At 38.4% G+C, this 25,105-nt stretch overlaps 1 protein-coding gene across 1 annotated transcript in view; it reads left to right on the top strand.

The window, feature by feature from the left end:
- Positions 1-3,780: 3,780 nt before the first annotated feature.
- abhd3 (abhydrolase domain containing 3, phospholipase) overlaps positions 3,781-25,105 on the top strand; it is a 52,739-nt gene continuing 31,414 nt past the window's right edge. The window contains exons 1-4 of the mRNA XM_022686201.2: positions 3,781-4,111; positions 6,176-6,339; positions 18,977-19,159; positions 23,808-23,853. Coding sequence (XP_022541922.2) covers positions 3,794-4,111; positions 6,176-6,339; positions 18,977-19,159; positions 23,808-23,853 — 711 coding nt within the window. The 5' untranslated portion in view covers positions 3,781-3,793. The remainder of the gene's footprint in view (positions 4,112-6,175; positions 6,340-18,976; positions 19,160-23,807; positions 23,854-25,105) is intronic.

The following is a 25,105-nucleotide window of genomic DNA, read 5'->3' as shown; positions in this document are numbered from 1 at the left end:
TTTTAAGTATACGTTGTGTTGATAGAAAATATATAAAGTGTCATTAAATACTGCTTAAAGTGCACTTTAATGTTTTTTTGTAGCATTGCGCAAATATACTTCAGGTTTTTTTTAAAAAAAGGTGTTTTTAAAAAAAACATACTTAAATCTACTTCACAGAAGTTGTATAAAAAAAGCACTCAAAAGCAATTTAAATATAGCTTAATTACAATTGAAACATACTTAAGTTGCCATAATTTGTTCCAAAATAGTACATTTAGTATGTATTTAAGTACATATTTTAATTTTTTTAAAGTATGTACTTTTCCATGTTAAGTATACTTAAAACCAATAGGGAGTCAGAATGGTATATGTTTATACTTCTCTACATCCAATCACAATCAGATTCACTCTATCTGGATGGAGAGATTTATCTGGATAGGGGTTTTTATTGAACGATGAGAAGCTGAAATGAAATTGAGCTAAAATTAAATAGGAGTGACAAGGCTATTTTTTAAAATGTAAAAAGTTCAAATAATTGTTAAAAAATAATAATAATTAATTTTAATAATCATTCTTAGTTTCTTTTAGTTCGCTCCAAAAGTAAAGGAACAGTGAGGCTGATTCCTTTATTTCTGCTGTAGAATAAAAACATGATTCACAGTTTCTCTTTATCAGATATTCAGATCTTTAATTTAAAAGCTGAAATGTTGATATTTTCTCTCATTTTCATCTTTTAATATTTAAATTTTAATTTAAATGGTTTTAGTCTACAGCAGAAATAAAGGGATCAGCCTTGCTGGTACAGTACTTTTGAAGAGGACTGTATTAGATAAACAGTCGAAGGCTTTTTGATAAATATATAAATATAGGAAGCTTAAGAGTGCTTTCTTTTAATTTAAATTAAACAAAAAAAGGAGGAATAATTTATTTCTTCCAAAGGAGAGAGTAATTCTTATTATATCAATATATGTTGGAAGGGTTTAAATGAGCAAATACTGATGAAGGAACTTTTAATTTAATTTATTCTAATAATTTATTGATGGTCCCAGAATAATAAAAGTCATATCTCACTTAATATTACATTAATCTTTCAATTTACAATATTAAATACATTTATATGTAAGGTCTAATTAAATTGCATTACTGTATATTACTTACATTACGCTACTGCACATGTTCAGCAGTAGTGTGTTTAAAACAGCCTGTAGAGGGCGCCAGAGTACTTCAAAACAAAAGTATTTTTGTTTTTTGAGATGCAAAATACATTTACAAAAAATATATTTATAAAAAATATAAATGATATAGCTATCTATATTATTAAGAATAAAAAAACATTTTTTCAATTAAAAAATAATCTAATCTAATGATTAAGGTTAGTAATATGCACTAATAACTTTTATTCTATAATAATGAAAATATATATATATATATATATATGATAGATCATTGACACATTTTCCCAAACAAAACTTTAATTTAAACATGTAAATGCATCTTCTCGTTTTATTTTATAAATATAATACAATCTAACATAATAAAATAAAATTAAGGCTTTTTTTTTAAGGTTATTCGCATTCATGATATTTGTTGTATAATTTAAACAATTAAAAACAAAATCTAAAAAAAATACATATTTTGTTATTTTTTACACAATCTGATGGCAAATAAATAAACAAATAAAAACCGAATAAACTACATTTAATAAACTAAATAAACTAACTAAATAAACTAAATAAAATCAATGTTTTAAAGTTGAAACAACCTTTATTTAACGCTGACTAACAGGCATCATCAGTTAATGTTGAAAATCTAACATTGAGTCAATGTTTATTTAATGGTTTAAAATAAATTTACTCTTATTAGGGTAAAATGTGCTCCACACTACTAAAAATATATATTATTAATTATTATTTAATTGTCTACACAGACCTTTTCACCTTACTGAACTCTAACTCCCAGAATGCACTGCTCAGTCATGTGTCTCAGCCAGCCAATCAGCACCTGATTGGTAATCAGCCTCACCTGAGTTTTAATTCTGAGCAGTTTTTCTGTGTTTGTCTGAGGTGATGCGTTGCGCTGTAGATTCAGCTGCAGACTGAGGGTATTTCTCTGATTATTATTACTGTTTAATTCTGATTTATATTCTAATTTTGGCCACAGTTTATCCCTTTTGGACGGTGTGTTTTGGTTTGTCTCTGGTTTTTACCTCAACATTAGCCTACAGTTTTAGTCCAGCCCGGTTTTAACTGCTAGCCTCTCCCTCCAGCCTGTGGCAACAAACACAACTAATACTAAAAAAATAATCAGGAATTAATAAAGTATAAGATCAAAACCTGTAAACACTGTTAAGTTTAAAACTAATAACTGTTAATAACTGTTTTAAATTTTAAGATTATTATTGGGAACAAGGCTATTTTTTAAAACAATTAAGTAAACAATTTATAAAAGTACAAGATAAAATCTGTAAATACAACACATTTTAAACATAAGAAGTTATCATAATTAGTTATTTTTAAATTACAAACCCAGCTACTGTGTACATTAATTAAGTATTCAAAAAATAAAAGATTAATATTGTAAACACATTTTATTTTTAAAATAATAATAATACATTTTATTTATATAGGGCTGTTCAAAATTCTCAAAGATGCTTTACATACAGATATAGGGCACACAGTAAAAGTTACCATTATAACAACAATAATAAGGGATACAGTCATTAATTTAACATAAAAAATAATTATATAGGCTGCTTTACCAATGAAAATTACAACATTAAAATATATATATATATATATATATATATTAGCACGATTGGAAGAGAATGAATGAATAAAATACAAAATAAAGATTGTAAAAACAGCTAATTTAAAAAATAATTAAGAATTTAAAAAGTACAAGATCAACCTAGTTCATTTTAAAAATAGATAAGAGTTTGTAAAATACCAGATCACTATGATAAACAAGGCTAATTTTTAAAATAGTTAAGAAATAGTTAATAGTTAATTTTTAAAAAAATAGGAATTTAAAAAGTACAAGATCAGCCTAGATAATTTTAAAAATAGTTAAGAGTTTGTAAAAAACAAGATGAAGTTAATTTAAAAAATCTTTAGGAAATTAAAAATTGGAAGATCATAATTGAAAAGGCAACTAATTTTACAAATAATTATTTATTTATTTATTTTTAAGAATGAACCCTTTCAGACCCTGCATCCATTACAATTGACATTACTTATTTTCTTATTTTTTCTATTTTTTTTGCACACCAATAACGCCAATTGAGACCTGTTTTTAACCAGAATAGGCTATAAAGGAGCCGAATCAAAAGTTTATAAGCCAATAAAAAAACAGCACTAAAGCCAAATAGGCAAATTGAAAGAGCATATTTTTGCTAACTGCTAAACCTATTAATGTTTATTTTAGTTTTTAGGAATGACTTGTGAACAAAAAAGATCAATATCAAATCGAAAAATGTGACGCACAGGCTTCCAATCCAATAGACATAAAAAAAACAGTTACATATTTTAATAATTGGATTTAATGTTATTATATATATATATATATATATATATATATATATATATATATATATATATATATATATATATATATATATTATAAGTGTTCCTTTGTGTGCTTTGCAGACTGAAAACAGCATTATTAGTATTATCATTAATAATAATATTCATGTCTAAAGGGGTTAAAAAAATCATGATAGAGATTGTAAAATAATTTATTGTTAATTAATACTTAAATAAAATAATAAATAAATAAATAAGCAGATGCGCAGCAGCGCCTCTACAGGTGAACTATGGTCAATGTAAATATAAAGCTCCAGCTCGCGAGCAGGTCCATCACTCTGCCCGTGTCTCTACCGGCGTCTCCGCCGCATCCTCGCGGGCACCTGCAGCATCAGCATCAGGACCACCAGCAGCATCATCATCACCATAAGCAGCATCAGCACCACCCGCGGCCAGACATGATCTCTCTGGATCTGGGCTGGGACGTTCTCGGAGTTTACGTGGAGAACCAGGTTGCGGTGGGGCTGCAGGGCTCGAGCGTGGGTCTCGCGCTGGCTCTGGGCTTCGGGGCCGCCTACGCGTGCTACTACATCACCTCTATAGCCAAGGTAAGGGGACTGCAGCACATGCTCGCCATGCTACTGCAAAAAGCAATGCAAAGGCATGCGTTGTAATGTATTGTAATGCAAGCCAATCAATGCAGTGTCATGCAGTTCTGTGACATTGCATTACTTTGCTTTACGTTGTATTGCAATGCAGTGCATGGCAATTGCATGTTTTTTTTATTTGCATTGCATTGCTTTGCATTGCAGTTGCATGCATTTGCATCACGTTCCTCGCGCAAATCACCCTATTTCCCTTTGCATCACCTTCTCAACCCACCGCGTGCGCCTTTCAGTGCTGTTTTTTTTATCCTCTGAGCTCCAGACTGCAGGAAGTCTCCATGCACCCCGGCGTTTTACATTTTTACCCCCATAGCAGCTTTTCAGCACGAATGCATGCATTTATTGTGTGTAATTAAGCTTTGTTAGTGGTATTTTGATGATAAATGTTATAGCCCGCGTGCGCATTGATGTATAATATTGATTATTGGTGAATGTGACCGTGCTGCTGCTGCTGCTGTTTGAGGGGGGCAGGTCCACCACAAAATACAGGTTTTGGTTCTCTGTTCACTGAATTATCCACTTTAATGAATTTAATACAGTCTCATTTGTAATGTTTAATATGTGATATATTAGTAAATATGTCCCGTTTTTGTGTATTTGTGTTATTTTTCTGTTCTTCTGGGCGGATTTTATAGTTCTGCTCTTTAGCGCCCCTGCAGGCGAGTCAGGGTTTTATTCGTGACAAAGCAAAAACTGTCACCTTCTGTATTAACCCCTTAAACACTCTCATTCATTAACCTTAAAAACACATTAAAATTAAATTATTAAAACATTCAACTTGTTTTATTCTATAAACTACAGACAACATTTCTCCCAAATTCCAAATAAAAATATTCTCATTTAGAGCATTTATTTACAGAAAATGAGAAATGGCTGAAATAACAAAAAAGATGCAGAACTTTCAGACCTCAAATAATGCAAAGAAAACAAGTTCATATTCATAAAGTTTTAAGAGTTCAGAAATAATCAATATTTGGTGGAATAACCCTGGTTTTTAATCACAGTTTTTTTCATGCATCTCTGCATCATGTTCTCCTCCACCAGTCTTACACACTGCTTTTGGATAACTTTATGCTGCTTTACTCCTGGTGCAAAAATTCAAGCAGTTCAGTTTGGTGGTTTGATGGTTTGTGATCATCCATCTTCCTCTTGATTATATTCCAGAGGTTTTCAATTTGGTAAAATCTTTTTAAGTCGTCTCTTATTATTTTTACAGAGCTGTATATACTCAGTATTTACTACATAGTGTAAATATATAATATACAGTACCAGTTCAAAGTTTGGACATAACTTCTCATTCAATGTTTTTCTTATCGTAATACATTTATTTAATTTACATACTACAGTTTACAGTGTAGATTAATACTAAAGACATTAAAACAATGAATAGACACATTAAAAACAGTGCCTGTGTTTGGAAACAATGTCTGTGTTGGGACAGCGCTTGTGTTGGGACTGCGCCTATGTTGGGACATTGTGTTCAGTGGGACTGTGTCTGTAAGCATGTGTGTTGGGACAGTGACTGCATTGAAGCAGCCTCTGTGTTGAAGCAGAGTTCTGTGTTGGGACCGTGTCTGTGTTGGGACAGTGTCTGTGTTGGGACAGTGCCTATGTTTGGAAACGATGTCTGTGTTTGGACAGTGCCTGTGTTTGGAAGCAGAGTCTTGTGTTGAAGCAGAGTCCTGTGTTGGGACAGTGCCTGTGTGTGGAATCAGTGCCTATGTTTGGATACGATGTTTGTGTTGGGACAGTGCCTGTGTTTGTAAATGGTGTCTGTGTTGAAGCAGAGTCCTGTTGTGAGACAGTGCCTGTGTTTGGAAGCAGTGCCTGTGTTTGGAAGCAGTGCCTGTCTTTGGAAGCAGTGCCTGTCTTGGGACAGTGCCTGTGTTTAGAAACAGTGTCTGTGTTGGGACAGCGCCTGTGTTGGGGAAACAGTGCCTGTGTTGGGGCACAGTATCTGCTGTGCTGAATGTTGTAACTGAAGCTCCTCCCTCTGTTGTCTAACAGAAGCCGAAGCTGATCGCCGGGGGGAAGAAGTTTTACGAGTTCCTGAGGGACCACTGTCCCGTGGTGACGGAGACGTATTACCCTCCGTTCTGGTGCTGGGAGAGCCGAGCACAGACACTCCTCCGTCCCTTCGTCACCGCCAAACCCTGGGTCTCCTACAGGAAGTGAGTCTTTTACCCTTTTATCTTCATCCCTGCCCTCAAATAAACCTTCCTCTTTACATGTAGTCCGGTTAGTTTCAGTTTCACACTGCAGATTTATTTACTGAGAGAACTAAACAACTTTAATACATCCTGACATCATCATCACATGGGCGGAGTCTCCCTATACTTCACACTGATTGGTTTTCGCTGTGATTTTCAGTGCTGGTTTTGTTTTATACTAAAGCTGTACGGTTAATATATATATATATGTCATTGCACATAACCTAAATTCAAATTTTTTTCATTATTTTAAAATGTTCTTTATTGTACTTTAATACTAAACTCATCCGAACTAAAAAAAATTTATTAAACAAAAAAGTGTCAAACAAACCAGAATATGCTTTATGTTTTACATTCTTAGATGATCAGTTTTGAACATCTCTGCTGGATTTTCTCAGTCAGTTTTATGAGGTAGAGTCTCCTGGAATTCAGGTTTTCAGTTAACAGCTGTGCTGAACTCATCAAGAGTTAATTACTTGAATTTCTTGTCTCTTAATAAAGTGTTTGAGAGCATCAGTTAAAGTAAAGTAGTGAAGAGGTAGAGTTACAGGTATACAGTAATACAGAACTACTCAACTAAGTAGCGTCAACTTTGAAAGTATTTTTATTATAATGATGAAACTGGCACTCATCAGGACTGGCCCACTAAAAGAAGAGTGAGTTTCCTCTGTTGTACAGGATAAGTTTGTCAGAGTTTCCAGCCTCAGAAACCACGAGTTAACAAACAGCTCCCCAGATAAGAGCATCTAAATTACTTTAGGTTTGTTTAACACTGTTTTTAAGTTACTACATGATTCCTTATGAGTTCCTTTGTAATCTGAAAGATCACTTTATTATTCAGTTACTATGTAGGAAAAAATGAATAAAAACACTGAATTATAAAGCATGTCTAAACATTTGAATGGTATGTGTTATAAATATAAAGTAGATTTGGTCAGTTTAGTTAGAATCAGATGAATTAAGTGTATAAATGCTGTAATTCAGTGTACTGTGGATGTTACTGGTGGTTTTGGTGTAGTGTTTTCTGTAAATTCAGTGTACTGTGGAGAGGCTCTTCAGACAGATATAAGTGGTCAATTTTCTCCAAGCTGAGATTTCTGCATGGATTTCCATACTGGAGTGATGCTAATGAGCTCTCTTCTGTGCTCTGATTGGGTAATGAGCTCAAATTTGGCTGAGATTAGGTATTCTTACTGTATTTTTCCAAATATAAGGCACATTTTCTCAATGAATGTCTATTTTCATACATAAGGTGCACTGGATTATAAGGCGCATTTTATGCGACACTAGTAAGGAACAGTGGTGTCGCCATGTTTCCCTTCTAATTCAGCTGGTCTCCCTTCTGGTTGGTGACCTGTAAAGCTAAGCTAAGCTAATATAACTACAATTATTAAAAAAAAACAGATTTTCTTTTAAAGTTAAATAAGTGCTGGATGTTGATCTACACAGATTTCTCTCCTGAAAACTGTTTATTTGGGTGAGAAAAGTGCTTCTGAGGTTCTCTGTATTTATAGTAATTTTTAACAGTAAGTTTATTTTTAACCGTGGTTAGGAGCGCTTAGCGCTAAAAAACGCCATTTGACAGTGCTACACTGAGGAACCCTGAGTGTTCTGGTAAACCAGGACACTATCAGCTAGCGGTTTAGCCCACGTAGCTTGTTTTAACACTGTAAACACGTAGACTACAGTCTGATATACTCACCTCTGAATGGTGAAAGAGCTAGCACTTAGCACTGCGGTTAGCAGCTAGTGCTAACAGTGCTGCTCCAGCGGTGCTAGCCAGAGTGAGCAGCAGGACACAGTCCGATATACTCACCTCTGAACGGTGAAAGAGCTAGCACTTAGCACGGTTAGCAGCTAATGCAGCAGCCAATGCTTATGCTGCTCTAGCAGTGGTAGCCAGGGTTTGCTGCAGGACACAGTACAATATACTCCCCTCTGAACGGTAAAAGAGCTAGCATTTAGCGCTGCGGTTAGCAGCTAGTGCTAATGTTGGTGCTCCAGCGGTGCTAGCTGGGGTTTGCAGCATGCTACAGTCCAATAATACTCACCTCTAAATGGTGAAAGAGCTTAATAGTGCCTAGCATGGTTAGCGACTAATGCTAATACTGCTCCAACCTTGGTGCTGGAGAAACTTCACAACTTTAACAACTCTTGTATAACTCTGTATTTCAGCGTTCAGATTGGCTTTACTGCTCCTTAATACCTGACTGATAGAATTCATACATAAGGAGCACCGGATCATAAGGAGCTCTGACCATTTTTGGGGCAATTAAATGATTTTAAGTGCGCCTTATAGAGTTAAAAATGGAGATGGGTAAAGTGATCCAGACTAGTGCTGGGACATGTTACAATACTAGACTAACATGAACTACTAATAAATCAGAATAAGAGTTCGCTTGTTTTTAAGGGAATTGGATGGAATCTGGCAACCAGTTATTTATCTAACTGATGCAGGGAGTAGCTTCTCATATGTTAAACCACCATGTGAAAAGACTCGTGAAAAAGGAAAAGACATTCAAACAGCTGTTTATAGTGCTTAATAGTGTTAAAAAGTGTACTTTGTAAATAAAATTATTGATTTGTTTGATACTGGGTTTACGAGACGAGATTTTAACAATATATATTTGTAAATATGTAATTAAAAACACGTTTTATTTAACTGAAACTGCAGGTTTTGTAGGTAATCATCTCAATGCATCACATGCCGTGACAGAATCCGGCTTTTTTTATATAGCAGTGATTATATAAGTATAATATAAGTATAATCAGTTAGTTGTCTCTTGTAGACTCTTGTAGAAATTCTTGTTTTAGATGCGTTTGAGGCACGTTATCCCAGTTAAAAGTGTAATTAAGTGCTGATTTAGTTGAGATCTCGTCGTTTTTGTCTGCTGTTGAACTCTCAGGGGTATTTTACTGTATTGAGGGTGATTTGGGGACGCAGCAGGAGACGCAGGTGTTCTATTAAATCACCTGAACTACAGCGCTTGTGTTTTCTGCTCTGAAGTTAATCTTCCCCGAGCGTGTTCTCAGGTCTTATCCCGGGCTGAAACAGAGGTATTTGTGTGTGTGTGTGTGTGTGTGTGTTTTGGTTTTAGAGGGTTTTATTGGTACACGCTTCACTACAGTGAGCTGTGTTCTAGCTCAGGGCGAAACGCTCAATAATTAAGCGGGTTTAATCGGGTTTTATACGGTAATGTATCGTTCTCCTGGCACTGTCTGGCGTAATCAGATACCTTACATCATCCGTGAGTTCACCGGAGTTCTGCTGCCGAGGCTCTGGGATCCTGTTCTGGATGAGGAAGCTCAGATTAGCTGCTTTTAGTTAATTATCCACCGTTATTCTGTTATACCTGAGTAAATTTGGCTTTTAATCAGTTTTTCTATACAAAATTACACACACTAATTTAAAATATTCGGAAAGGTCACCATCTCAATGGATTACAATGTTCATTGCTATCTTACACTTAAACAGCAGCAGAGCTTCTGAATATATCTACACTGATGGGCGTGGTGTTCTGGAAATGAGGTGTGTTCAGGTACATTTCTGGAGTTTTATCTTGTTTATCTTGGTAACAGAAAATACAGGAGCTCCACTGACTGAATACAACCTAGACAGACGACAACAGTCAGACGTTCATCGCTATCTCGGTAACACAGGCGCTGTGCCGAGCCGAGCGTACACCCCCACTTATTACACACACATGAACACACAGCAGCACAAACCCAACTTTTACACCAACAATAAACAGAATAGTAAATAAAATAACATTGCTGTTCCCGTAAATGAGCTGCTGGAGCTCCTTCACAGCGTCAACCAGCAGCTCAGTTTCCTCTGCTGAGAAGAGTTTGTTGAACACGTCCAGGTAGCTGCACCGTTACAATAGCAATCCGCCAAAGACAGAGATCACCTGATCTACTCTTAAAGAGAATGATGAGCAAGAGACACTCTGATTGGTTTATTTCACGTTATGACCAAAATTAAACACGCCCATGATTAATTAAGAGAATTAACACGATTCAGACTTTTGCTCTTCATTTTGAGATGCTCAAGGTGTACTTTTCCCGTTGTTATGATAGCAAAGACATACTGACATGCACTAAATCAAGCTGCTCAGTGCTCGGTTGGAGTTTTATGTACTTAATGAGCTGAACCTCCACAGTCACCGGACCTGAACCCAATCCAGATCCAGGTTTGGGGTGAGCTGGAGCACAGAGTGAAGAAGGCAAAGGAGCAACAAGTGATAATAAACACCTCTGGGAACTCCTTCCTTCCTTCAAGACTGTTGGAAAACTTTTCATTTCAGGTGGCCACCTCTTAAAGGGATAGTTCGGGATTTTTGACATGAATCTGTATGGCATCAACATGACCAGTTTTGTGCATTGACTTACCCCCGACCATGTCCGGTGAGCGGAGTTCTTGTCCAGTATTGTCCGAGCCGAAAGTAGTCCGGCATGTTTGCTGGGGTCACGGAACGAAAGCGTTTTTCTTCCCAAAACAGTACGAGTGCAAAAGAGTGATTTATTTGCATAACAAAAAACGGGGTCTGCAAAAGTCACGCCTCATTATCACTGGGGCACTACTTTCATTTTGGATCAGTGCGCGCGATCGCGCAACCTGGCAGCTAGCCTACGGTTTCGATTTCACTGTTTACTGTTCGGGAACATGTCGGACTACGAGAGCGACGAGGAATATATTGATTTCCGCTCAGAGCCAAGGGGGTATCTTTATGAGCCTGAGTATACTGAGGAGGAACTTGCCCAAAGCGAATTGGATCGTGCAGAAAGAGAGAGGGTGGACAGAGAAATGATTGAGACCGAAGCTGGAGCCGCTGCTGCTGCTGCTGCGATACCAAGGGTGGCCGACAAATCCTGGTGCACTTGTTTGAAGTGCGAACTAATGCCGACAGAGGTGGAATGTTACTGCTGCCACGAGTGGGATTTAGTTATGCCCGAGATACAGAACCTGTCAATTGATGAGGACGTCGGCGGGCCAGCTGCTGCCTGCATCACAAACAACAGCGACTTCCCTGCACTCCTGAATGCCGGCGTCTTGAGAACTTATTATTATTATTTGAGAATTATTATTTTATGACTAAGATTATTTCTCTCTATTTCTTTTGCATAGCCCTGGTGCACCGTTACCCTAGGAGTAGTGGATGCTAGTTCAAGAGAATCTTGGTAAATAGTTTTGTTTACCTGTGGTGCAGGGACAGCAGATTTCTTCAAAATCCGTTTCTTCCTATTTCCCGGGCATGGAGAAACATAGTCATCCTCGCTGAAGTGCGCACCGCAAACACGAAGCTTCTTCATTTTCACCACTTTGGTGTCCACATGGAAGCCCATTGCAAGTATCCAAAGTTGCCTGAGAGCAATGTCAGTCACGGGGATACGATGGAAACTGTGCGGAGAATCAGCCACATCTTTGTTGCTACAGCCTGGATAATAACAAGTCCGCACCATTTTAACACACACACATACAAATGTATAAATCTGTGTTCAAGAAGCTTATAAAAGCCGATAAACTTCTCTCTAAAGCTTGCTCTTTGCGTTGCTGGTTGAAGCTGAGCGCAGCCAATGATCTGAAAGACTAGTGCGCTGCTCGCAGTTAGAATGACATGCGCACTGATCCAAAATGAAAGTAGTGCCCCAGTGATAATGAGGCGTGACTTTTGCAGACACCGTTTTTTGTTATGCAAATAAATCACTCTTTTGCACTCGTACTGTTTTGGGAAGAAAAACGCTTTCGTTTCGTGACCCCAGCAAACATGCCGGACTACTTTCGGCTCGGACAATACTGGACAAGAACTCCGCTCACCGGACATGGTCGGGGGTAAGTCAGTGAGAATGCACGAAACTGGTCATGTTGATGCCATACAGATTCATGTCAAAAATCCCGAACTATCCCTTTAAAGAAGCTCATTGAAAGAATGATGCCAAGAGTGTGCAAAGCAGTAATCAGAGCAAAGGGGGGCTATTTTGAAGAAACTAGAATATAAAACATGTTTTTTTTAGTTATTTTATCCTTTTTTATTTAGTACATAAAACTCCACATGTGTTCATTCATAGTTTTGATGCTTCAGTGAGAATCTACAATGTAAATAGTCATGAAAATAAAGAAAACGCATTAAAAAAGAGAAGGTGTGTCCGAACGTTCGGCCTGTACTGTATGCTTGATATGTGATATTAAATGTGATTATTACTATTATAATGAAGTCGTGCACCATTGCACCAGCGCATGTGAACAGAGGAGCATTGTTGGTTCTGCTTGGTTCTATTTTGAGGTTCTGAAGGTTCTGTGATGGTGAAGGGCGTCAGTGTGAGAGTCTGCAGCAGCTGCAGCTCTTCTTTTCACACTCAGCACGTGCAGACAGACCCAGAATGTGTGATGTCATCCACCAAAGTGTGTGTCTGTGTGTGTGTGTGTGTGTGTGTGTGTGTGTGTGTGTGAGGCTGGCACTGTCTCACACTCGGGTGTGAAATCATGGCATCTGCTCTGAAACAGATCCGACAGTGAGTGCAGAACCGACAGGCGGAACAACTGAGGCATGCTCAGCATATCTAACACACACACACACACACACACACACACACACACACACACAGTGTTTAATATCTTTAGACTACTAAAAAAGTGTGGGTGATGTACCATACCTACCATATACTCAATATATCATTGAAAAGTTACTTTATTTCAGTAATTCAGTTGAAAATGTGAAACTCATATTTTATATAGATGTATTAAACACAGAGTGATTTATTTTAAGCCTTTATTTCTTTTATTGTTGATTATTGATTATGGTTTACAGCCAATAAAAATCAGTGTCTCTTTTGGCAGTGTGGGCAGTGTGCCAAGTCCTGCTGGAAAATGAAATCTGCATCTCCATAAAAGTTGTTATCAGCAGAGGGAAGCTGTAAGATATGAAGTGCTGTAAGATTTTGACTTTAGACTTGATAATAAAACACAGTGGATCAACACCAGCAGATATCAGAAGTGTTTCTCCATAAACCATCACTGATTGGTGGAAACTTCACACTAGACCTCGAGCAGTTTGGACTGTGTGTTTCTCCACTCTTCCTCCAGACTCTGCTCCCTTGATTTACTTTAAATGAAATGTAAAATTTACTGATGATCAGTGATGGTTTGGAGAGTCATGCCTGTCATCTGCTGGTGTTGATCCACTGTGTTTTATTATCAAGTCTAAAATCAAAATCTTACAGCTTCCCTCTGCTGCTGACAACTTTTATGGATAGGAGGATTTCATTTTCCAGCAGGATTTGGCACACTGCCCACACTGCCAAAAAGTACCAATTGGTCTTATATAATATTCTAATTTTCTGAGACACTGATTTTTGGGTTTTCATTGGCTGTAAACCATAATCATCAACAATAAAAATAAATAATAAAAAAAGATCACTCTGTGTTTAATACATCTATATAATATACGAGTTTCACATTTTCAACTGAATTAAGCTCACCTGACTCTTACAGAGAATGAGACACTCTGATTGGTTTATTTCACATTACCCCCAAAATTAAACACTCCCATGATTCATTAAGAGAATTAACACAACACAGACTTTTGCGCTTCATTTGGAGATTCTCAAAGTGTACTTTTCCTGTTGTTACGATAGCAAAGACACACTGACACGCACTAAATCAAGCTGCTCGATGCACGGTTGAAGGCTCGCCTATAGATCATCAGACAATCATATTTCATTGGCAGATAGTTTTGCTTATAACACAAACTAAATTATCTGCAATTTTTTTATAACAGTTTCTACTGCACAATATGTTGTCCCAGACATAATTGCTAATATCAGTATTATTATCAAAAGATTTAAGATTTAACATCACTGATATACAGTACAGGCCAAAAGTTTGGACACACCTGCTCTTATCTTTATTTTCATGATTATTTACACTGTAGATTCTCACTGAAGCATCAAAGCTATGAATGAACACATGTGGAGTTTTATGTACTTAACAAAAAATGAGCTGAACCTCCACAGTCACCGGACCTGAACCCAATCCAGATGAGCTTTGGGGTGAGCTGGAGCACAGAGTGAAGAAGACAAAGGAGCAACAAGTGCTAATAAACACCTCTGGGAACTCCTTCCTTCCTTCAAGACTGTTGGAAAACTTTTCATTTCAGGTGGCCACCTCTTAAAGAAGCTCATTGAGAGAATGAGAATGCCAAGAGTGTACAGAGAAAATGAAACTTTTTAATGATATTTAAATTTTTTTGGGATGCACTAGTATATACAACATAATATACAGTCCCCTCCAAAAAGTATTGAAGCAGTGAGTTTAATCTATTTATTTCTGCTGTGGACTAAAAACGTCGGGATTTAACATTAAAGAGACAAATATGAGACAAAATATGAGAATTTCGGCTTTTATTTCCAGGTATTTATATCCGGATCTGATACACAGTTCAGAAGATTTAGCACCTTTTATCTGAACCCACCCATTTTACTTATACGTAAAAGTATTGGAACAGATGAACTTAAAGTGAATTAAAGTGAATAAGACTTCTGAGTTTATTGTACATTAATTAAGATTTATAAACCCGTCTCAGAATAAGCAATGCAATCTGAAACCATGTTTAAGATCATGAGCAGATCCTTTCTTTCTCTAAAACTGTAGTTTTTCCATCACACTGGTAAAGGTTAGTATTTGTCTCATCTGTCCATAGTCCACAGTCTGTAGGAGTGTCCCTGTACTTCTTGGAAAATTCCAGTCTAGCCTTCTTATACTTCTTGGTAATTAGTAATGAAGCCTCTGTACTTTAGTTCATGAAGTTTTCTGTGAAGAGTAGATTGTGATAGCTTCATTTCTACACTTTGGATGTTGTTACAGGGTTTTTCTTTTGCTGCTGTGGTTTTACGTGGTCTAACTATTCGATATCTGTTATTTAGTACACCAGTGACGACTTTCTTCTTCAGGACATTTAAAACGGTTATTCTGTCTATGGCCAATATTTGTGCTCTAATGGTTGATAGATTTTACCCATGATAGTTTTTCACCCATACACTCTCACAGCTCTCTGATTTTCATGTTACTGGTTACTGCTCTAACTAAAACATGCTCAGTCTGTACAGATAAAACCCAAATCTGAAACTGAGCTTTCAGACATTTAGGACTGTTTATTGCTAGTTAATTATAATTACTGTATCACGACACACCTGGTCAATAAAACACATGTTCCAAAAATTTAACTAAATATTTTCAGTCTACATAAGAAATAAAAAGAGATTGACCTCATATGTACTCCATATATGCTTAATATACAATATGCAGCTCTGGGGAAAATAAAAAACACTTAAAAATGATGAAATCTCTGGAAAATGGATGATCATAAGCCATCAAAACAAACTGAACTGCTTGAATTTTTGCACCAGGAGTAAAGCAGCATAAAGTTATCCAAAAGCAGTGTGTAAGACTGGTGGAGGAGGACATGATGCCAAGATGCATGAAAACTGTGATTAAAACACAGTTATGAATATATGTTTTCTTTGCATTATTTGAGGTCTGAAAGCTCTGCATCGTCTTTTTTTGTTATTTCAGTCATTTCTTCTTCATTTTCTGTAAATAAATGCTCTAAATGAGAATATTTTTATTTGGAATTTGGGAGAAATGTTGTCTGTAGTTTATAGAATAAAACAACAATGTTCATTTTACTCAAACATAAACCTATAAATAGCAAAATCAGAGAAACTGATTCAGAAACTAAAGTAATCTCTTATTTTTTTTACCAGAGCTGTATATACATTATATTATACAGAGTATATCATTGCTGTTCATCACTTGTCTAAAAACAAGTATCTGCAAATGGGTAACTTTACAGGAGAGAGAAAAGTCAATGTAAAAAGGGTTTATTTCAGGTCATTTCGGAGAATTTCTATTGGTCTGTTCATAGAGATTTTATTTAGACAGTTTAAAGGGACAGTTTGTGTGTTCAAATTATGTAGTAAACTAAAAATCCACAAAAATGGAAATACAGCGACAATGTAAACCCTTTATATATATATATATGTGTGTGTGTGTGTGTGTGTGTGTGTGAGAGAGAGAGGAGGCTGATCCTGCAGTGCATATTTAACACAGGCTCTGAAATTACACTCTGGTTTTCATGATCCCTCAGTCTGAGAGAAGCTGAGTCAGTGGAGAGGCCATCTACTGTAATATACACACACACACACACACACACACACCATCCGAGCTGCTGCGTCAAGCTGACTTCACCCTCTCCTCCTCACAGTGTGACCTTTCACACACTTTCACACTGAGAACACTCTGTTACTGTAGGTATTGTGAGCCCTGCTCTCATTACACTGAATATTAATATATTTACAGCTGATTTCAGTTCATTCACTCCATCACCTCCATCACCTATATACCTGCAGTACAGAGCGTTTATTCAGCTGATGGATGTTTATAGACGTGTGAAGGTTGGGTCTAATGAAGATGTATCCAGTGAAACGCTCGTCAGGTCAGCAGTAGATGAGTTGTGAATATTATTCTAGGCTTGTCGGCAGCGTGTGATGGAGAGAGAGAGAGAGAGAGAGAGAGAGAGATGGATGGATCAGTCAAGGCCACAGAGAGAGAGAGATAGAGAAATGGAGAGACTGATGGAGGATAGAGTGAAGATGGTAATAATGAGTGGAGGTAGAATTGAAGCCGTGCCAGACTGCAGTCGCTCTGTATTTGCTGCTGAGCTTCACAAGCGCTGTAAATCCAAATGTTCTTTTTTTTAACCGTATGTATCACAATATTAAACAATGCAGAGCCCATGACGTCACCAGCCCCGCCCCCACCCGCACACTGTCTCACGTCCGGACCAATCAAGAGATGAGTCAGCGCCCAACTCTTAACAACCGAGAAAAATAGCAAAACAACAGTAATCGGCCCTTTAATCAGCATTTAAACATATTTTTAAAAGGTAAATAAGAGCGTTTTTCTGTTTTTCTAAGATTAAAAGTGTGAATTCAGCTGTAACTGGAAATATATGCGCTGCTAAACTGTGCTGGACTGAGACGCACAGCTTTCCACACGTGCTCACGTTTACAAGCACGTGTCCAACCATGTGGATTGAGGCCATACTCTTCCCCCCTCCCCCTCGCACTGCTTCTCAGGCAGCAGCAGCCTGTCACTCACACAGACACAGAGACAGCGCTGTGTATCTACTTCTTGTGTCAAGAATCACAAAAAACATTGCAACCTGACATGTTTGATTTAATTGGATTAAATGACATCACACAACCTGTTTCCTCCTGATGTGACTATTGGACATGCGTACATCACGATGGCGATGCTTAAATAATATATCAGGCAACCCTAGCGTATGCTGTACAGTTTTAGAATCTGCAGTATTATGTACGCCATGATTCCCTTCCCTTCTGTTCTTTACAAATAAAGCCTACAAAAAATCTCACCTAATCATTTGGAAGGTCTGTCCCCTCTTTCCTAGACTGAGTGTCAGTCTCAGACTGCCTTCATTGAGTTTACAGTGCAGCCTAAATGAGCAGAAGCAGATATATTTTTCCTGGATTTTACCTGGATTTTACGCAGTGTGTGCAGTAATTATAATTTTCCAAGAGTAAAAGTTTAATTACAGTATTGTGTGGTATCAAAATATTCATATTTCTTTCAAATCACAGCAAATAACAGGACCAGGGATCAGCTGGGTTTACTCTGTTTACTCTGCTGAGACTAACTGAAGCTACAATACTATAGTTTAACCCCTGATATGCTGCCGGAGAGTCAGCACACAGCGTTAACCATTAAAAGAAAATATTTATTGTATAATATACTATTTTAAGCATACAAATACTGTATTTTTCGCACTATAAGGCGCACCAGATTGTAGGGCGCACTATCAATAAACGTCTATTTACTGGTCTGTTTTGGACACTAGTAAGGAACATGGGTGTCGCCATGTTTCTCTTAAATTCAGCAGATTTTGCAGCTAAGTTAAGTAAACAGAATGTTTTTTTTTTTTTAATCATACGAGTGCTGCATGGTTATTTGGGTGAGTAAAGTGCTTCAGTTTATATACAGTAAGCTTAGATTTCCAGATTTCCACTAAGGCTGGTTGCAGCAGCATCAGATTTAATGGCTAACCGCTAGCACTAGCCACGGTTAGCGCTAGTAAATGCCGACTAACAGTGCAACACTGAGTTCTATGAGTTCTGGAAAGCCAGGGCGATGTTAGCTAGCGCTTTTTCCCACGTATCTTGTTTTAACACAGTAAACACACAGGTTACAGTCCGATAATAACATTCTGAACGGCTTAAGAGCTAGTGCTTAGCATGGTTAGTGGATAATGCTAATGCTGCTCCAGCAGTGCTAGTAACCAGGTTTAGCAGCATGCTACAGGCCGTTATACTCACTTCTGAACGGCTTAAGAGTTAGAATTTAGCCCGGTTGGTGTCTAATGCTAAAACTGCTCCAGTTTCTGTTCAAATACATTTTTTTGTGTTTTTTATATTAATTTTAGCACATGATGAGTTATCCTCCAGCAGGTCCGGTACTGGACTGTAGAAGAGTGTGTACACAGTCCATTCATGTTATTGTGTGTGTGTGTGTGTCCTGCAGTGAGCTCATCAGAGCACCAGATGGAGGGCAGATTTCTCTGGACTGGGTCGATAATGACTCCAGTCCCACCCACCCTGACCCGTCCAGCCGTCCCACCGTCCTGCTGCTGCCCGGCCTCACCGGAACCAGCCGAGAGTCTTACATCCTGCATATGGTCCAACAGAGCCGCGAGCTCGGCTACAGGTAGGTCAGAACCAACCCCGAATAACCTCAAACACAGCGCCCAATCTCAAAACCCGATCCCACACCTCCACCCAACCCTTAACCCAATCCATAATCCAATCTATAAAAAACTATAACCCTAATAAAACCTTAAACACAGCACCCAATCTTAAAACCCCCACCTAAACCTGATACCAACCCTTAATCCAATCTCAAACCAAACCATAATCAAAAAACCTCAAACACAGCACCCAATCTCTCCTCAAACCTCCACCTAACCCTACACCAACCATAATCAAAAACTCCACACCTCAATCACTATAACCCCAATCCCTCAAACACAGCGCCCAATCTCAAAACCTCCACCTCAAACCTGATACCAACCCTTAATCCAATCTCAAACCAAACCCTAATCAAAAAACCTCAAACACAGCGCCCAATCTCTCCTCAAACCTCCACCTAACCCTACACCAACCATAATCAAAAATTCCACACCTCAATCACTATAACCCTAATAAAACCTAAAAACAGCGCCCAATCTCAAAACCTCCACCTCAAACCTCCACCCAACCCTAATCAAAAATTCCACACCTCAATCCTTATAGCCCAAACCTTACTCCTCCAACCTCAACACAAATCCAATCTCGAAACCTGTTCCTAAATCTCCACCTCAACCTGACACCAACCCTTATTCCAATCTCAGACCAAACCCTAATAAAAAAAACTCCACACCTCAATCCCTATAACCCCAATCAATCCTCACTCCTCCAACCTCAACACAAACTTTATCTCTACACCTCAACTTCAACCTGACACCAACCCTTAATCCAATCTCAAACCAAACCCTAATCAAAAGCTCCGAAATTATATCCCAAATCAAACCTCACTCCTCCAACCTCAACAACCCAATCTCAAAACCTGATCCTAAACCTCTTCCTAACGTTACACAAATTCTTAATCCAATCTCAAACCAAACCCCAATCAAACCCTTACTCCTCCAGCCTCAACACAAACCCAATCTCAAAACCTCAACCTAACCCTACATCAAACCCTTTTTCTAATCTCAAACCAAACTATAGTCAAAAACTCCAAACCTCAATCTCAAATCAAAACCATCCTCAAAACCTTAACCTCCACACAAACCCAATCTTTAACCCTGAATCTCAACCTAACCTGACCTCAAACCCTTAATCCAATCTAAACCCAAACCCTAATCAAAACCCCCAACTAATCACATCAAACCCCAATCACCAAAAAACTAAATCAAAGCCAACATTTAACTATACTCCAAACCTCAGTTCCAAAACCTCAACACAACACTCAAACCTGAAACCCAATACCTAAAATAACCGGACACCAAACACTTAATCCAACCTCATACCAAACCCGAATCAAAAACCCAACCACCAACTCCTATCTTCACACAAAGAGAAAGAAAGAAAGTAATAAAGAAAGAGAGATACAGGAAGAAAATACAGAAAGAGATACACAAAGAGAGAGAGATACAGAAAGAGATAGAGAGACATACACAAAGAGAGAGAGATACAGAGGGAGAACGAAAGAAAAGAGACACAGGAAAAAAGAGAGATGCAGAAGGAAAGAGAGAGAGAGACATGCAGAAGGAGAGAGAGAGATAGACAGAAGAATAGATATACAGATACAGAAAGAAAGAGACACAAAAGGAGAGAGAGACTTACAGAAGGGGGTAGAGAGAGGGGGAGTTACTGAAAGGGAGAGAGAGAGAAAAAGATACAGAGGGAGAAAGAGAGAGTGTTACAGAGAGATATACAGAAAAAAGAGGGGGGAGAGAGATACAAAGGGAGAGAGACAGGAAGAGAGATAGTTACAGAGAAAGAGAGAGAGAGTTACTGAAGGAGAGAGAGAGAGAAAGAAACAGCTGAGAGCAGCATTAAAGTGTTCAGACAGTGATTAAAACACAGACAGAGGGAATTATGGGTAGGGGCTGCAGCTCACTCAGCATCTTCTGCAGCTCTGCTGTGTTTAATAAATTACAGCTCAACCTCAGATTAGTTTATGTTGATTTGTGTTTATTCTAATGACTTATACATATCACTGCTGTATCTGATCCACTCACTGTACCAGCTCAACACTCACTAACACCTCATACACCACCACCATGCTAATCACTGCTGTATCTGATCCACTCACTGTACCAGCAGCTCAACCACACACTAACACCTCATACACCACCACCATGCTAATCACTGCTGTATCTGATCCACTCACTGTACCAGCTCAACCACACACTAACACCTCATACACCACCACCATGCTAATCACTGCTAATTACTGCTGTATCTGATCCACTCACTGTACCACCAGCTCAACACTCACTAACACCTCATACACCACCACCATGCTAATCACTGCTGTATCTGATCCACTCACTGTACCACCAGCTCAACCACACACTAACACCTCATACACCACCACCATGCTAATCACTGCTGTATCTGATCCACTCACTGTACCAGCTCAACCACACACTAACACCTCATACACCACCACCATGCTAATCACTGCTAATTACTGCTGTATCTGATCCACTCACTGTACCACCAGCTCAACACTCACTAACACCTCATACACCACCACCATGCTAATCACTGCTGTATCTGATCCACTCACTGTACCACCAGCTCAACACTCACTAACACCTCATACACCACCACCATGCTAATCACTGCTAATCACTGCTGTATCTGATCCACTCACTGTACCACCAGCTCAACACACACTAACACCTCATACACCACCACCATGCTAATCACTGCTAATTACTGCTGTATCTGATCCACTCACTGTACCAGCTCAACACACACTAACACCTCATACACCACCACCATGCTAATCACTGCTAATTACTGCTGTATCTGATCCACTCACTGTACCAGCTCAACACTCACTAACACCTCATACACCACCACCATGCTAATCACTGCTAATTACTGCTGTATCTGATCCACTCACTGTACCAGCTCAACACACACTAACACCTCATACACCACCACCATGCTAATCACTGCTAATTACTGCTGTATCTGATCCACTCACTGTACCACCAGCTCAACACACACTAACACCTCATATACCACCACCATGCTAATCACTGCTAAACACTGCTGTATCTGATCCACTCACTGTACCACCAGCTCAACACTCACTAACACCTCATACACCACCACCATGCTAATCACTGCTAATCACTGCAGTGCTGAGAATAACCAACCACCCCCCAATTAATAATAATAATAATAAAAATAATAATAATAGCTGCTCTGTGGTGGTTTTCTATCCTGTGGGTTCTGAGTATTGAAGAACAGGTGAAAATAAGGACAAGAATAATAAAGTTTACAGAGAAACAGATACAGAACTACTGTCTGGAAATATTATATTATACAAATACAAAGTGAAATTTAGGATCAGTGGAGCTGAATTAATGATGTACATCAGGCGTGTCCAAGTATTTTAGAAATAGAATGAAAGTTGGCCTGCAGGTTTTTATAATGTGAGATTTAAAGTTTAAACACTAGGTGTCAGAAACAGGCCAAAGAGGCTTAAAGCAGCGAGAGTGCGCAGTTGTAGCGCAGAATAGAGGCTTAAAGCAGCGAGAGTGCGCAGTTGTAGCGCAGAAAAATGGGCCAAAGAGTCTTAAAGCAGCGAGAGTGCGCAGTTGTAGCGCAGAAAAAACGGCCAAAGAGTCTAAAAGCAGCAAGAGTGCGCAGTTGTAGCGCAGAAAAACGGGCCAAAGAGTCTAAAAGCAGCAAGAGTGCGCAGTTGTAGCGCAGAAAAACGGGCCAAAGAGTCTAAAAGCAGAGAAAGCGCGCAGTTGTAGTGCAGAAAAACGGGCAAAAGAGTCTAAAAGCGGAGAGAGTGCGCAGTTGTAGTGCAGAAAAACGGGCAAAAGAGTCTAAAAGTAGAGAGAGTGCGCAGTTGTAGTGCAGAAAAACAGGCAAAAGAGTCTAAAAGCAGAGAGAGTGCGCAGTTGTAGCGCAGAAAAACGGGCCAAAGAGTCTAAAAGCGGAGAGGGTGCGCAGTTGTAGTGCAGAAAAACGGGCCAAAGAGTCTAAAAGCAGCAAGAGTGCGCAGTTGTAGCGCAGAAAAATGGGCCAAAGAGTCTAAAAGCAGCGAGAGTGCCCAGTTGTAGCGCAGAAAAACAGGCCAAAGAGTCTAAAAGCAGCAAGAGTGCGCAGTTGTAGCGCAGAAAAACGGGCCAAAGACACAAACAAATCCAAAGAAATTATAACATGGACAGCAAATGCAGAACATTTCAGGCATGTTGGGAAAATTACTATTTTTTTTTAAACTAAGTTCAGAGGGAAGTGTGTATGTTTAATTTGTCAGGAATCAGTTGCCGTAATGAAGGAGTTTATATTATGACATCATGAAATGAAACATCTATTTGAAAATCTTAGTTTACACAACACTGTCAAAGATAAATAAAGAGAATAACTCAAGTAAAATGGTGTGTAAATGAAAGTAATCAGGAAAAAGTATTATTTAAAGTGGTATATTTTAGTATTTGTTTAATTACAGAGTCTGTGGTCCGTGACTGCAAATATATTTTAAAAAATTATAAAAAAGTTTGGACACCCCTGATCTACATGAATGTAGAATAACACTTTATTTGTTGTTGTTTGTTCCGCAGATGTGTGGTGTTCAATAACAGGGGCGTGTCCGGGGAGAAGCTGCTGGTAAGAACTACTACTTCCTGTTTCCTGTGAGAGGGAAGGGAGGGGAAGTGTGGGGGTAAGTGTGTAAATAAATGAGGCCTTGTCTCTGCAATGAATTGTCACTTGAAAAATGTCCCATATTGCACTGTAGAGTGTGTGTGTGTGTGTGTGTGTGTGTGTGTGAAGGTCAGGCTGAGTGATAAACTGTATTAGTGTATCATTGTAACACAGTGCAGGTCAGATGTAGGCGAGGTCACACGAGGGCTAAGTGTGTGTGTATATATATAGTGAGTGTGTATATTTATAGTACACACATGGTGTTGTGTCCTTCAGAGTGACCGATGCTGATATTGGTGCTTATGGAGTTCATGATCCTGAACTTACACATTAATTTGACATATATGTGAAAACATATTATGATACATTATATTAAACTAAGTTAAGTAAAGCTAAGCCACACAAGCGCTGCATGTTAAACTACACAAACTGTTTATTTGGGTGAGTAAAGCTCTTCAGTTTATTCACAGCAAGCTTTTATTCCTGAATTTCTTCAGCGCTAATTTCTGGTGCATGAGCATTAGCGGCTAACGGCTAGTGCTACACTGAGGAACCCTGAGTGTTCTGGTAAGCCAGGAACATATTAGCGCTATTAGCTAGATCAGGGGTGTCCAAACTTTTTTTGTTGGGGGCCAGAAGGAGAAATATATTTGAAGTCACGGGCCACAGACTCTGTAATAAAACAAATAATGAAATATACCACTTTAAATAATACATTTTTCCTGATTATTTCATTTACACACCATTTTACTTGACTTACTATCTTTATCTTTGACAGTGTTGTGTAAACTAAGATTTCTCAAATTGATGCTTAATTTCATGATGTCTCTTAATATTAAACTCCTTAATTACGCCAACTTTTACACTCTTTGGCCCGTTTTTCTGCGCTAGAAATGCGCACTCTCTCCGCTTTTAGACTCTTTGGCCCGTTTTTCTGCACTAGAAATGCGCACTCTCTCCGCTTTTAGACTCTTTGGCCCGTTTTTCTGCGCTAGAAATGCGCACCCTCTCCTCTTTTAGACTCTTTGGCCCGTTTTTCTGCGCTAGAAATGCGCACTCTCTCCGCTTTTAGACTCTTTGGCCCGTTTTTCTGCACTAGAAATGCGCACTCTCTCCGCTTTTAGACTCTTTGGCCCGTTTTTCTGCGCTAGAAATGCGCACTCTCTCCTCTTTTAGACTCTTTGGCCCGTTTTTCTGCACTAGAAATGCGCACCCT

The sequence above is a fragment of the Astyanax mexicanus genome, chromosome 8, assembly GCF_023375975.1.
Source record: "Astyanax mexicanus isolate ESR-SI-001 chromosome 8, AstMex3_surface, whole genome shotgun sequence".
Taxonomy (NCBI): Eukaryota; Metazoa; Chordata; class Actinopteri; order Characiformes; family Acestrorhamphidae; genus Astyanax; species Astyanax mexicanus.
Note: the sequence above shows the minus strand (reverse complement) of the source record. Positions and strands in the feature narration are given on the sequence as shown.